This window comes from Myotis daubentonii, chromosome 16, assembly GCF_963259705.1.
Source record: "Myotis daubentonii chromosome 16, mMyoDau2.1, whole genome shotgun sequence".
In the NCBI taxonomy this organism is placed as follows: domain Eukaryota; kingdom Metazoa; phylum Chordata; class Mammalia; order Chiroptera; family Vespertilionidae; genus Myotis; species Myotis daubentonii.
Window position 1 is genome coordinate 24,011,378 of NC_081855.1, and position 13,414 is coordinate 24,024,791.

The 13,414-nt window shown below is 43.3% G+C and overlaps 1 protein-coding gene across 1 annotated transcript; it reads left to right on the forward strand.

Annotated features, from left to right (window-relative positions):
- The first annotated feature begins 611 nt into the window (after positions 1-611).
- Positions 612-13,091, forward strand: TMIGD1 (transmembrane and immunoglobulin domain containing 1). Its single transcript, XM_059669250.1, has 7 exons — positions 612-744; positions 2,547-2,650; positions 4,355-4,633; positions 8,685-8,963; positions 10,965-11,068; positions 12,402-12,442; positions 12,975-13,091. The coding sequence occupies exons 2-7, from the start codon at positions 2,569-2,571 to the stop codon at positions 12,976-12,978; spliced, it is 789 nt and encodes a 262-aa protein (XP_059525233.1). The 5' UTR covers positions 612-744; positions 2,547-2,568; the 3' UTR covers positions 12,979-13,091.
- The last annotated feature ends 323 nt before the right edge of the window (positions 13,092-13,414 follow it).

The following is a 13,414-nucleotide window of genomic DNA, read 5'->3' on the forward strand; positions in this document are numbered from 1 at the left end:
AAAGTATATTAAAAAAAACATATGTATTTTTAAACCAATAAAAAATAGATATTCTCAATTGCTAATTCTTGAAAGTGTAAATGCAAGGTTTGCCCTATCAGGTGAGACCCTCAAAGGGCTAGACCTTTCCCCTGCCATGGCTGGCTGGTGCAATTCACACGCTGGGCCTGGGTTACCAGTGGGAAGTAATACTTTCCAGCATGATTTAAGTTGTTGGAAATCTTCTAATGTTTTGGCTGCTGTGAAAATCAAACCTCTCCTCAGACCTGCCCCAAGGGCGGCAAGGGGCGCGGGGTGGGTGGGTGGGGAGAGCAGCACCCAGGCGGGACCCAAGCGGGGGATGGTTCTGGGCCAGCCCGGGGACACTGGTCAAATTCTCAGGCTGTCAGATTATTAGTCATCTAACCTGAGCGTGCGCATGTTCAGTGAGATGAGCTACAACTTTCTGCATAAGCTCAGGCTTTCCTGGAGCAATGACATCTCTGGCAGTAATACCTGGCCCCACCTAGTAACGTCGGTAGCCATACACACCTAGATCTTAAGAAGATGTCTTTCCTAATTACTGTCTTCTCTAAGAATCCATAAAAAGAACCAGACTTTGAACCCAATTTAATTATTTACTTGACCCTACTGTCATAAAGCGTTCAAATTCAAGTATTATAAAGATGGCAGCGGGGAAAGGATTCAGGGTTCTCAGACGGAGGAACAATTGGCCAAGGGAGTCAGCTTTTCAAAGCTCCGCAGGTAAGTGGGAAAACATGTCCGCTGAGGGAAATCCGTTCTGAAAAGTTGCTACCTTGGCGGGGTGGAAGGGAAGGGGAGAAATCAATCTTCCTCCTTGAGAAGGAACTAGTATACTTTCAGTTTCTACGGGGAGCTGTGCTCGAGAAAACTCTTATTAATGACCGAGTTCTGAAATCACTGCCGTTACCACGTGTCAGAGAAATCTTTTTGGCAAAATTGAAAAGTTACAAAAGAATCGATATTAGTACTAATTGCCTCTTGTTGGAAGATTGATACAGGCTTGCCAGCCAGGTAGGGTGAGCCTGGCAGGAACGAAACTGTCTCAGGACAGGCCTGCGATGGGGTCAAAACTCCAAGTTGCTAAGGTCTGTGGGGTAGGCAGGGACTGGAAGGATTAACAGCAGATTTGTCTTTTTCTTTTTCCTTTTTGAGAGAGAGAGAGAGAGAGAGAGAGAGAGAGAGAGCTTGTTTTTCCACTTATTTATGCATTCATTGGTTGCTTCTTGTATATGCTCTGACAGGGGATTGAACCCGAAAAACTTCAGTGTATAAGGATGACACTTTAACCGACTGACCTACCTAGCCAGGGCTCCAGCAGCTTCTTAAAAGAAGAGAATATTAATCTAGGCAGTAGAGTGGTTAAGAGCACAGCCTTGGGAGTCCTGGGTTCAAATCCTAGCCTGATATTTACCGTCTTTGGGATCTTGGGCAAATTATATAATCTCTCCAAACCTTTAGAAATGACCTCAGAAGGGCTGTTAGAAGCTTAACGGATATTTAAATAATGTATGTAAAGTGTTTGGCACCATGTCTGTTGGACAGAAAACACTCCAGATGTGGTTCTACTATATTCATAGTGGTACTCTTGAAAGGAAGTAAATACATTTTTTTTTCTAGATGGAAGTGGAGAATATTTTAGGGAGGGAATGGCAACAGCAAAACACAGGAGAAAAAGAAGCTTTATTATTTATTGTTTTAGTCCACACTGGGTGGAGGAGTCCTTAAGGAGTATCATGAAGAGGAGAGCAGGAGGGATGGGGGAAAGTAGAGATCAGCATACTTTAAGCCTGGTTGGCGTGGCTCAGCGGTTGAGCTTCGGCTTATGAACCAGGAGGTCACGGTCAATTCCTGGTTAGGGCACATGCCCAGGTTGCGGGCTTGATCCCCTGTGTGGGGTGAGCAAGAGGCAGGTGATCAATGATTCTCTCTCCTCATTGATATTTCTATCTCTCTCTCCCTCTCCCTTCCTCTCTGAAGTCAATACAAAATATATTAAAAAAAAAAAAAAGGCCATGTTGCGATTGAATCATTCCTAAGGTGCAAACCATTTGAATCAATGGAATTTGGAATAGTCTTGAAAAACTTTCTGTTAGCAGCGAGACTTTACACAAATAACCCCAGAAAGGCTTTCCAAACAAGACTTACTCTGTTCACTGGGGACCATCTGAGAATGAAACACGTCTCATTGCCCTTTCTGTGAAAATGACCTTCTCCATTTCTCTAGGGAAGGCTGGTTTTACTAGTGCCTTCCCCAGGGCTGTCCTAGCGCCGCCCGGCATCTGACAGCCTAGTTCCTTGTGATTTTGTTGTTGTTGCCTTAAAAAAACGTTTTAATACTGAAAGCACTTAGAACTTAGGAGTCAGAACGGGACTGTTTGAAAACTAAAAATAATATCATTATAACTGGGATGACTCATCTGGTGCTTCTCTGTAAGCGCATAATGGACAAGACGAAGGCTCATAAACTCAGTGTACCTCAAAGTACAGAAGTAACTGCCTTTTCTTCCCACCCCCACCCCCAGATCCGACTTAAATCCGTTAAAGATGGCACAGAAGAGCGGCGGCCTAATGCGAATGGGCAGCTTCCTTCTCTTCGTGATCGTATTTCTGCCACGCGAAGCGACAAGTAAGCTCATATTTCTTTCGCCCCTTTCAATAAAGAAAAAGTTCAGGTTAAAAATGATGGGTGGGCATTGGAAAAATCCAGAGCCCAATTTGGAATGAAGACACAGTGGCTCTGGTTCAGAGCATCGGAGTCAGGTAACATCATAAAATTTAAATGGAAAATATTTTTGTGGTTCTCCTAGTATAGAAGAAGTACCCTATTCTCTCCAGAGCCACAGCCACAATTTCCCCACATTTTAATGCATTGTATTACTAATCATACCCAAAACAATCTGCTGTTTATTTGAACATACACTTACACAGAAATCCTCCCTGCATTTGCTCCCCACCCCAATCTAGAACTAGCTTTCCCCCTCCATTTTAAAAGTAATATCTAGTCACTGTAAAATAAATTAGGAAATACAGGGTGTCTCAAAAAATGTATACATCCTTCAACAGCTGATAGCTCAATTTTGAAAATGAAATGTATTTCAATAAACACTGCCTTCATAATGATTCAATATGTGTGTATACATTTTTGGGACATGCTATTTATAAAAGAATAAAAGTAAAAATCCCACCAAATCCCATCATCCAAACACAGCCATTTAACGTTTTGGTGTATATTCTTCCAGATTAAAAAACAAACCAACCAACAAACAAAACCTAGGCTGAAATCTCATTATTTTTTTCCAGTTGTTTCTGTTTGTTTGTTTTTTAAAGTTAATGTGTTTACAGACTATTTTAACCAGTGGTATATAGGGGGCAAGTTTCTGGTGGCTAAAGTTACTTTTTACCTTTTGTTACTTGCTTCTGAACCAGGAAAGTAAAAGCTGAAATTTGGGTATGTTATATGATGGATGGGTTTCTAAAAATGAGAGATGAAAACAAAGTACTTTATATCCTAATCATCCACCTCATAATGACTTATCTGTCCACAAACCACAGCTGTTTAAATATCTTTTTATTTCACTGCATTGCCATCACAATATTAAATCATCAGATATGGAAGACCAAATTCTATCACCTAATCAGAAATGTTTTCAATCAGCTTTTGCCCATATGCAATTTTGATACATTTATAGTAATTATTAGAGATATAATTTACATTCTGCCTATTCACCTAATGTTTCGTCTTAAATACTTTTTCATTTTACTATAGTGCTTTTTTCCTTTGTATTTCTTTGTATTTCCCCACTCCCACTTTGTTACATCCAACCCCTTGAAGTAAACAAATTAAATCTGGTAAGCATTTCTCTACTTTTTTCTCTATTTTCACCAATGCTATTCCCTATATATATAGATAGAATTTTTCCCCAACACTTTTCCTCATAAATGTGTGTGTGTGTGTGTGTGTGTGTGTAAATAGAGTAATTCTGTACGTACTGTTTTCTAACTCAATGGTTCTCAAACCTCACTACACATTAGAATCATTTAAAAAAAAATCCATGCCCAGGTTGCACTCCTATCAATGAATAAGAAAGTCTGGGGTGGGATCAAGGCATGAGCAATTTTTAAAAAAATTCTCCAGGTGATTCCAAGGTGCAGCAAAATTTGGTAACCATTTTCAGCTTTTCCTTCTTGTAGTCAATAATACATGACAGACCTTTTTCCTGGTAAAATCACATAGGTCGATATGACTACCTTGATTTCATTGTTCTGATATAACGTGTATGGTCGTCTAGGTTGTTCACTCTGTCCTAATAGTTTCTTCCTGCACTCCCAGGCTCTGTTTTAACTGTGAATGGGAAAACCGAGAGCCACATTCTCAACACTCAGCTGGGCTCCGAAGAATCTCTGAAGTGTGCTGTTCAGAACCACACTGGGGATGAAGGACTTCTCTGGTTCCGAGAAGGGGGGACAGTGGATTTGAAGTCCGAAAACAAAATCAATTCCAGCGCCGTCTGTGTGACTTCCATCAGTGAGGATGACAATGGAGTCACCTTTACCTGCAAGCTGCAGAGGGACCAATCCGTGTCCATCTCCGTGGTGCTGAACGTCCCTTGTGAGTAAAAGGAAAGACACTGCTAGCCAGTCGGCCTGGTCTGCACTGCACTCAGGGGTAGCTGAAATCTGGGTCTAAAGAGTATGTGCATTTTAACATTTGCTTGGTATTGCCAAATTGTCCTACTTACGCTCCCGCAGCAAAGCACAAAGGTGCCTATTTCCCCACACCTCATGAACACTGAGTGTGACATTTGCCAGCTTGATATAAAATTTTATTTGAATTTCAAAAATTAAGAATGAAGGTGGCCCTAACTGGTTTGGCTCATTGGATGGAGCGTTGGCCTGCGGACTGAAGGGTCCCAGGTTCGATTCTGGTCAAGGGCACATACTTCGGTTGTAGGCTCCTCCCTGGCCCGGGCCTTGGTCAGGGTGTGTGCAGGAGGCAACCAATCGATGTGTTTCTCTCATATCAATATTTCTCTCTGTCTTTCCCTCTTTTTTCCACTCCTCCTAAAAATCAATGGAAAAATATCCTCAGGTGAGGATTAAAAAAAAAAGAATGAGGGTGTTTACCTTTTCATGAATATATTGGTTGTTCATGTTTAAAACTTCAAAAGATGAAGCTCTTTGATGGCTGGGTTGCAGGAATTGGTCACCCATTGGTGGAACTATATGGCGTTAGGGGTCCTTTAAATGATTCTACGCAGATGAACATGGTTTGGTTGGAAAGCTGGTTCTACATGAGGGTGGTGTGGATGGTGGGGTGAGGGGTGATGTGGGTTAGGGTGATGCTGTGGTAGGGATTTGGTAGAAAGAGCTCTGGACTCAAGTTCAGCAGGCTTTTCTGTGAAAAGTTGATGCCACTGCTCCTGAGATAAAAGGGTGGAGAAAATGCCAAAGAATCCAGCTCTGGAAAATACTGGCGACCTGCAGCTTGAGTTTCCAGAGTGAATCATTTGCTTGTTCCTGGGAAAAGGAGTTTTGTTTTTTATTTGCTATGAATGAATGAAATGTGATTTTTTAGCAAGCTTCCCTTTGCATACTTTGATAGAACCCAAAACTATCAGGGGCCCTTGGGGGGTCTTGTAATGCCTATGACGTGACAGATGAGGAAACTGAGGCTCAGACTGAGGCCAGAATTATCACAGTGGGAGCTGGGAACAGAACACAACCCCCAGGCTCTTAATCTAGTGTTCTTCCCAGTGTACCTTCTTAAGGGAGGCACGGCAGAAATGCCATCATTTGGTGGCTTTAAAAAAAAGATTTTTGTTTCCAAACTGAATCCGAAATCATCTGTATAACAACCTCTGAAATACTGTTGTCGCCAGTTGGTCAGTGGTTCATAGAGACAAACTGATACTCATTAATCAATAAGTCAAAATGAGGTCATAAATTATGACAAGAATAGCATGTAAAGTCCTGAGAAAGTATTATTATTATAAATAGCAGTTGAAAATACACTATTTGGGGGAGTGTGTGCAGAAATGGGTTCTTTCATACACTGTTGCTGAAGGTATAAACTGAGACCACCTCTTTTGCAATATCTTTCAAAATTTCAACTGTGCTTACCCTATGAGACCCAGCATCTCTATTTCTAGACGTTAACCTTGGAGAAACACACGCACATGTGCGTAGAGACATATACAAGCATACTTATTGAAGCTCTGTTTAACATTTTAAAAACGAATAAAACCGAATTCCCATCAAAATAACATGGTTAGAGTCATATATTTCACTATAGGTCTCTAAAAGCAATGAGCTGGCTCCAGTCTGTTTGGCTCAGTGGATAGAGCATTGGCCTATGGACCAAAGGGTCCTGAGTTCGATTCTAGTTAAGGATTCATACCTCGGTTGTAGGCTCCTCCCTGGCCCGGGCCCTGATCAGGGCTCATGCAGGAGGCAACCAAGCGTTTGTTTTTCTCACATCGATATTTCTCTCTGTCTTTCCCTCTCCCTTCTACTCTCTCTCTAAGAATCAATGAAAAAAATATCCTTGGGTGAGGATTAAAAAATAATAATAAATAAAAATAAAAGCAATGAGCTAGATCTCTGTGGTTCAATGTGGATATATCTCAAAAACATTCAAGTTATTGAAAGAATTCAATCTTTCATGTAAACCCTTCTCACCCTCCTAAAACAATACAATATATTTCCTATGGGTACCTTATATGTAAAACAAAAAATACCCTACTTTTAAAAAAAAGATGCAAGGATTTATATCAAATCTATAATTGTGGGTATCTCTAAGAAGTCAGGAAATTATGAGAATAGAGTCAAGGAGGCCCGGAACTTTATCTGAAATGTATTATTATTATTATTACTTTAAATATGTTTTATTGACTTTTAGAGAGAGGAAGGGAGAGAGAGAAACATTGAACAGCTGCCTCCTGTACGCACCTCACTAAGGATCGAGCCCACAACCCGGGCATGTGCCCTGACTGGGAATTGAACCGGTGACCTCCTGGTGCTTGGGATGATGCTCAACCAACTGAGCCACACTGACCAGGCATAAAATGTATTTTTTTTAATGTACTGATTTGAGAGAGAAAGAGAAAGGATGAGAAAGAGAGAGAGAGATCTATTTGTTTGTTGTTCCACCTATTTATGCATTCATTTGCTGGTTCTTATATGTGCCTGACTGGGGAGATCGAACCTGCAACTTTGGCATATCAGGACAACACTCTAACCAACTGAGCTACATCGTCAGAGCCTGACATGTATTAATTTTTTTTTTTTTAAAAAAAGAAATATGTATAGCTGATGAGCTTATGTTAATTTTAAATAGCTAAATAAAAAGCAACAACTGATAGGACCTGGGGAACTGGTGGAACTGGTTATGTTTGGCACTATGTTCTGTATTCAAGCAGCTCCCTACATATCTGAATGCCATCGAACATCCTTGCTGGATATGGATACAGACTTCAAGCTCATTCCAAAGAGCAACAAAATGTCATTCTTCTGAGAGTTATTAATAGCACAGCCTTCTCAGGGTCTAATTATTCAGTGTGCAGATTATACAAGCTCCTTCCTCCCTCCTTCTCCGCCTTGACGTCTTTCCCACAGCCCACTTCTCAAGCATTTTATTACTCTTTTGCACCCTGGCCAGAAACTGCAAAGGGCGTGAAGAGGGGAGAGTCAGCTCAGCCATTTCTCCTCCCAAAAGTTGGAAAGGCCTGGTGGGGAGGAGGGGAGGATTACTTGGTGACGACAAATGTGTCCGACTACGGATGGGTCTGTAACTGCCATCACCATGGAGGAAGTAAGGCGTTGCTCGCACGGAGGAATGAAAGGGAGTCAGAAAACCACGCTCATCTTCCATAGACGCCGGAGTTGCCACGACTGGAACACCTCTGGGAGGAGGACATCACTTCCAGAGGACTGTTGAGGAAATGCAAATACGCATTGGTAAATGTGTGGTTAGAGCAGATGTGAAAGTGGAGGTTGTGAGGAGTGCTCAAAACCACCATCCAGTAATGATAGTGCTAACCAGCACGGTGAGAAATTCTTTACAGGCATTATCTCACGTAATCTTCCACAGCAATGCATACGGTAGCTACGATCCCACTTTTTAGATAAGGAAACTGAGCAGTTACTTAGCAGTTAAGTAACTTTCCCAAGGTCACAGTAAGTGATGTAGTTGGAATGAGAGTGAACTGCAATGCCTGCTTTCTTAACGTTATACTGTTTTATCCACCACTAGCACAGATTGGTTAGTGTTACAAATTGGTACAGGTTCATTATTATATACGCGAGGCCCAGTGCATGAATTCGTGCATGGGTGGGGTCTGGCCAGCCAGCCCTGCCCCCTGACAGAATTCCCGGTGGAACTCCCGGGTTGAGGGTACAGTTTGCATATTAGCCTTTGATTTGATAGGCTATTTGCTTCCTGGTTTGTCCACCACATTGAAAGTTCTATTAAGTTTGGAAATGGATGCATGTTATTTACCATTGTACCCGTGGTTCCTAGCCCAGTGCTTGGCATATGGCAGTCACTCAGTAAATTTTTGTCAAATGAATGAATGGCTAGACGAGACAGACTGAAGATCTTGAACACTGACAGTAGACTACGGCGTATCTGCTAATTAAACCTCAATGCTTGTGTCTTGCAGTTCCTCCGCTCCTAAGTGGAGACGACTACCAGACAGTGGAAGAAGGCAGCGCCGTGAAGCTGGTTTGCAATGTGAGATCCAACCCCCAGGCTCAAATGATGTGGTACAGAAATAGCAGCATCCTGACCTTAGAGAAAAACCATCACCAAGTCCAACAGACAAGTGAGTCTCTTCAGTTGTCAATCACCAAAGTCAAGAAATCTGACAATGGAACCTACAGCTGTTTTGCATATTCACCTCTGGAAACAAAGACAAAGGACTTCCACCTCGTCGTCAAAGGTAACTCTCTTTTTAAGTAATATACAGCACAGTGCAAAACTTGGAATAGATGCTCAGTAAATATTTTTCATGCCCAGCCGGCGTGGCTCAGTGGTTGAGCGTCAACCTATGAACCAGGAGGTCACAGTTGGACTCCTGGTCAAGGGCACAAGCCCAGGTTGCAGGCTCAATCCCCAGTGTGGGGCATACAAGAGGCAGCCGATCAATGATTCGCTCTCATCATTGATGTTTCTATCTCTCTTTCCTTCTCTCTTCCTCTCTGAAATCAATAAAAATATGTTTTAAAATGTATTTTTCATGACAACAAATGATGATGACAATTAGGATTAGCAGCTAGGATTTTCTTTGGTGAATTATCCCATTCAAGGAGTTTCCCACGAAGAACTCTCATCCTTCCTTTTAGGGAAATGATGCCCATTCCTTAAAGGACACTGCCTTGTGAGCAAAGATCCTTTTCTAGAACTATCTGGGGGAAGATGATTCTGGTAGGCTTTTAGGGGGGAGTATTTCCATGAACTCTCCTGGGCAACAAGGTTTGTAAAATCTGGACTTTTGAGTTCACAGCCTAGTGACGAACAGAAGTCAGAAACACATAGTGAAGAAAGATGCTGACTCGATAAGAAAACGGATCTCTAAAACCACTCCTAACTCTGAAAATGTAACATGTAGGCTAATCCGAAGAGGGAGTAGGGGACCCTAGGGGTGGGGGTGAGTTCCTTCTTGGTTTCCTGCTTCATTTACCCAGGTTTATCACCTCTGCAATATAGGGATAAATGAAGCTCCAACTAATTTACCCTCCTCATATTTCTTGTTCATACAAAAAGAGAAAAGCGAGATCCTAGTGTAGCAGATGCTGAAAATGCTCATGCGCACATTTCCTGGTCTGGGGCCAGGAAGCTAGAAGCAGCCAAACAAGCTGAGGCTCGTATATCTTGTTAGGACATTATTTATTCACTTTGCCATTCGCCCACTCATTGCCTTCCTTGCCAGTTCCCAGGAAGCCAACTGAACCCCGGCCAGGAGTGTAGGACTGATGGGAGCATAGGGCTTCTTATTTCCTCCCCGCCAGGGGTCTAAGGCACCAACGGAATGGCTGGTGGGGAGGAAGAGCTGCTGCGGCCAGTCACTGTGGTTGCTGGCCTGTTCAGTCATTTGTCAGGCAGAACAGTGACAGTAAGCCCAGGGGCTACTTGCTTTAAAAACCAACCCCACAAAGAAGCTAAGAATCAGTGGAAGGGGCACCAGATTGAAGTCTGTGGCTATTCACTGCCCTGCCCCCCCCCCCCCCACACACACACAAAAGAATGGTTGGTGGGAGCCTCAGGCCATACCATTCCGACTGGCTGTAAGGCCCACAGGCAGACACTGGGGGGGTTATATCGTCCCTCTCGGTTAGGAAGGAATCATAATTGTTCCATGTCACATAAAAGATATACAACTTGTGTGACAAGCAGGATGCCAGTTTGACAACCTGGCTTTCAGGTGGGCAGGATCTTGTTTGGGGTGGAGCTCTTCCAAACCAACTTGTTTTTCTTATTTCTTCCTGCTTTACGACTTCCCTGTTGGCTGCCTTGGCAGCGTAAGCCCTGTGCTGCCGGTGGTCAGGCTAAACGCCAAGTTTGCCATGAGCCTCTCAGCTGCAGGGCTCAGTTGGGTAGTTTCAATGAGGCCATGCAAAGCTGCAAATGACATCACGGATCTTTTTTCTTGAGCACAGGGTGTTAGCCCAGGTGTTGGGATTGTTTTACCCTGTGAACATGGGAGGGAAATGCCAGTACTACATCTGTGATTTGGGACATGTAAACTAACCTCTCGAAGCCCCCGGTTCCTTGCCTGTAACATGGGGACAGAATACCTACTTTGGGGGATTGGTGGGAGGATTTAAGTAAGAGGATGGTATTCGCTAAAGGGCAAGGCGTCATGGCTGGCACATATTAGAAGTACATAAGTTAGAAGCATGTAAATCTTAGTTCTCGTTCTCTGTGTTTGCATTTCCAACAGACAGAGGTTCAAGTGTGCCAATAGAACCCATTATTGCTGCAGCGGTTGTGGTCTTTCTGACGCTGTGCTTCGGACTGATTGCTAGAAGACAAAGGATCATGAAGGTATCTAAGTATTCTAGGCTATTTAGGTAAAACGTCATCTAAATAACAGCCAAGGACCAGCGGTATAAGTGACTGGAGTTAGGAACCATACTTGGACAATCTGGTCTCTCCACCATATAACCTAAAATGGAAGTTGCTTAAGGGAATAAACATCTTTCACAAACTACTAGAGGCCCAGCGCGCGAAATCGCGTGAGACCCAGACCCGCCCCGCCACAAGACCCATCAATGCACCTCCTGGTGGCCGGTCGTTTGGTCGTTACGGCATTACGGCGTTACGATCGCTGGCTTTTTATAATATAGATGAGTACAGATTTACAAGGTATAGAAGTGCCTATGGACAAGACCTGAATGAAAATGGCTAGCAGGCGTCCTCAAACTACGGCCCGCGGGCCACATGCGGCCCGCCGAAAACATTTATCCGGCCGCCGGGTGTTTTTGCCGCCGCTGCCTGTCCTGCTTAGCAGCCGACGCGTCCCGGGCCCGCAGTGCGCATGTGTGGAACGTCTGAGGGACAGTGAACTGGCCCCTGTTTAAAAAGTTTGAGGGCCTCTGGTAGGGTGTTCAGGGTAGAGGAATTAGGGCTGATTTTTCTACCTTTTAAATTTCCTTTTATTGTGGCGATGGCACCTCTGGTACAATAAATCAATGTAGAGAGGAGCATCTGCTCAAGAGTCAGGAATCTACATGAGAAGGGTGACACTTGCTGCTCACCTTTTGAGTTGGGCCACGTGCCCCAGCTGTGGTGGGCTGGAGTTTGAATTGTTGAATGGTTAACCTTGTTGGCTAGCATGATGCAGAGTATGTGGGTGCATGGGTGAGTGCCAGGCATTTGACTCCACCAGTTAACCCAGTGCCAAAGGGAGGCAAATATGGCCGAAAGCCTCTGAAGAAAGGTGAGTGTGGCCTAGGCCGAGTTCATTATCCAGCAAAAGCCATTCTTCTTGAAACATATGGTAACTGGCTTTTATTCGGGGCAACAATGTCTCCCAAGAAGAAATTCACTGAACCCCTGCTCCCCAATCCAGAGCAAATTTTTCCTACAAAAAATACTCAATTACGTACAAATCCTGGAAACATTTTGAATTAAGAATGGCATCTTCTCTAGACGTAATAAAAGTAATCAATGTAGCCAGAGAAATAAGACCTGGGACCAGTGCAGGGGTGGCTGTGCATGCTAGGCATGTCTGTATTGGTGTGTATTTTTTAGGTAGGAGATTATCAGACACATTAGGGTTTCCTGTCCCTTGGGCCACCTTGATGCATTCAAAATATTGATTAATGGGCCTTTAAAAAGCCGGAAAACTCATTGCCCCTGTTGTGTTTGCCTTTAGTGCTGCATAAAGGGTGAAGATCCTCAAAGAGAAACAGCTCTGTAAGTACTGTGGGCTGGATCTGCCGTAAGCGGCGGGGAGCAGTGGTGTGCATCGCAAAGCCCATCCCGGGCAAACTCCTCCTGAGATGGGAGGTGCTGGAAGGTGAAGGGGTTCAGAGGAGAACAGAGGGTGGAGGAGTATCTGCCTCCTCTTTAGAGGAAGACGGGTGGGGCTGTTTGGGAGGTTGCCTGGAACTGAGAGAATCTTTGGTCTTAAGCCTACTCTCTCTTGAAACAACTTTGCGCTAATGCTTGTGCAACTGCATTTTTATTGCCCTGCGATGTAAATGAGTGAGAGGGCCTACCCTAGGGGCAGCCACCGCTGTGTTCTCCTCACAGCAAAGTCAGGAGCCACATTCCTCATCCTAAATCCTGCCTTCTCTTTGGAACTTCCTTTGATCTGTTGGTTCCAGATACGTAAAGTGGGCGGTGGGCAAAAAGAACAAAGGCATTCTTTCCAAGAGTATGAATTTAATATTGATTTTTTTATTGTTATGGTCATCATTAAAATTAATTTCTTGGCTCATTTCAGATGAGAAAGCTGAGATGTCATCTCATACAGCAAGAATTGTGCATCTGGATCGCCTTGACTTATGTAGCCCCATCTGTATTTATTGCTATTATTAAATTCACTCCTGTCAAATTGTCAGAGGTTATGAAGACGTGTTTCATTAAGCACTTAACAGTTGTTTTTATGACTAATTTGATCTACTGGCGGGACATTTTTATGAAGAAAGCTGTTCAGAAGGAAAAGTAAGATTTTTGTTCAGTCTTCTCCTTGAAGGGCGTGTTCATTGAAAGTTGTTCTGAAAAGGAAGGTAACTATGAACCATTTAGAGTATATTTGCCTAGAGAGGAGCTTAGCAGCTGTTTGGGTTTTACAAATCAGTACACCACCACCCAAAATATTTGTGGGGCAACGTAGAGTGATCTGTTGTGTTAAGTTGCCAAGGAAGCCTGTAAAAAATACCA

Excerpts from the sequence above, each read along its gene's own strand:
- TMIGD1 (XM_059669250.1), top strand. The coding sequence starts at position 2,569 with ATGGCACAGAAGAGCGGCGGCCTAATGCGAATGGGCAGCTTCCTTCTC. Across the intron at positions 2,651-4,354 it reads TCTGCCACGCGAAGCGACAA|GCTCTGTTTTAACTGTGAAT; the intron begins GTAAGCTCATAT and ends CTGCACTCCCAG. Across the intron at positions 4,634-8,684 it reads CGTGGTGCTGAACGTCCCTT|TTCCTCCGCTCCTAAGTGGA; the intron begins GTGAGTAAAAGG and ends TGTGTCTTGCAG.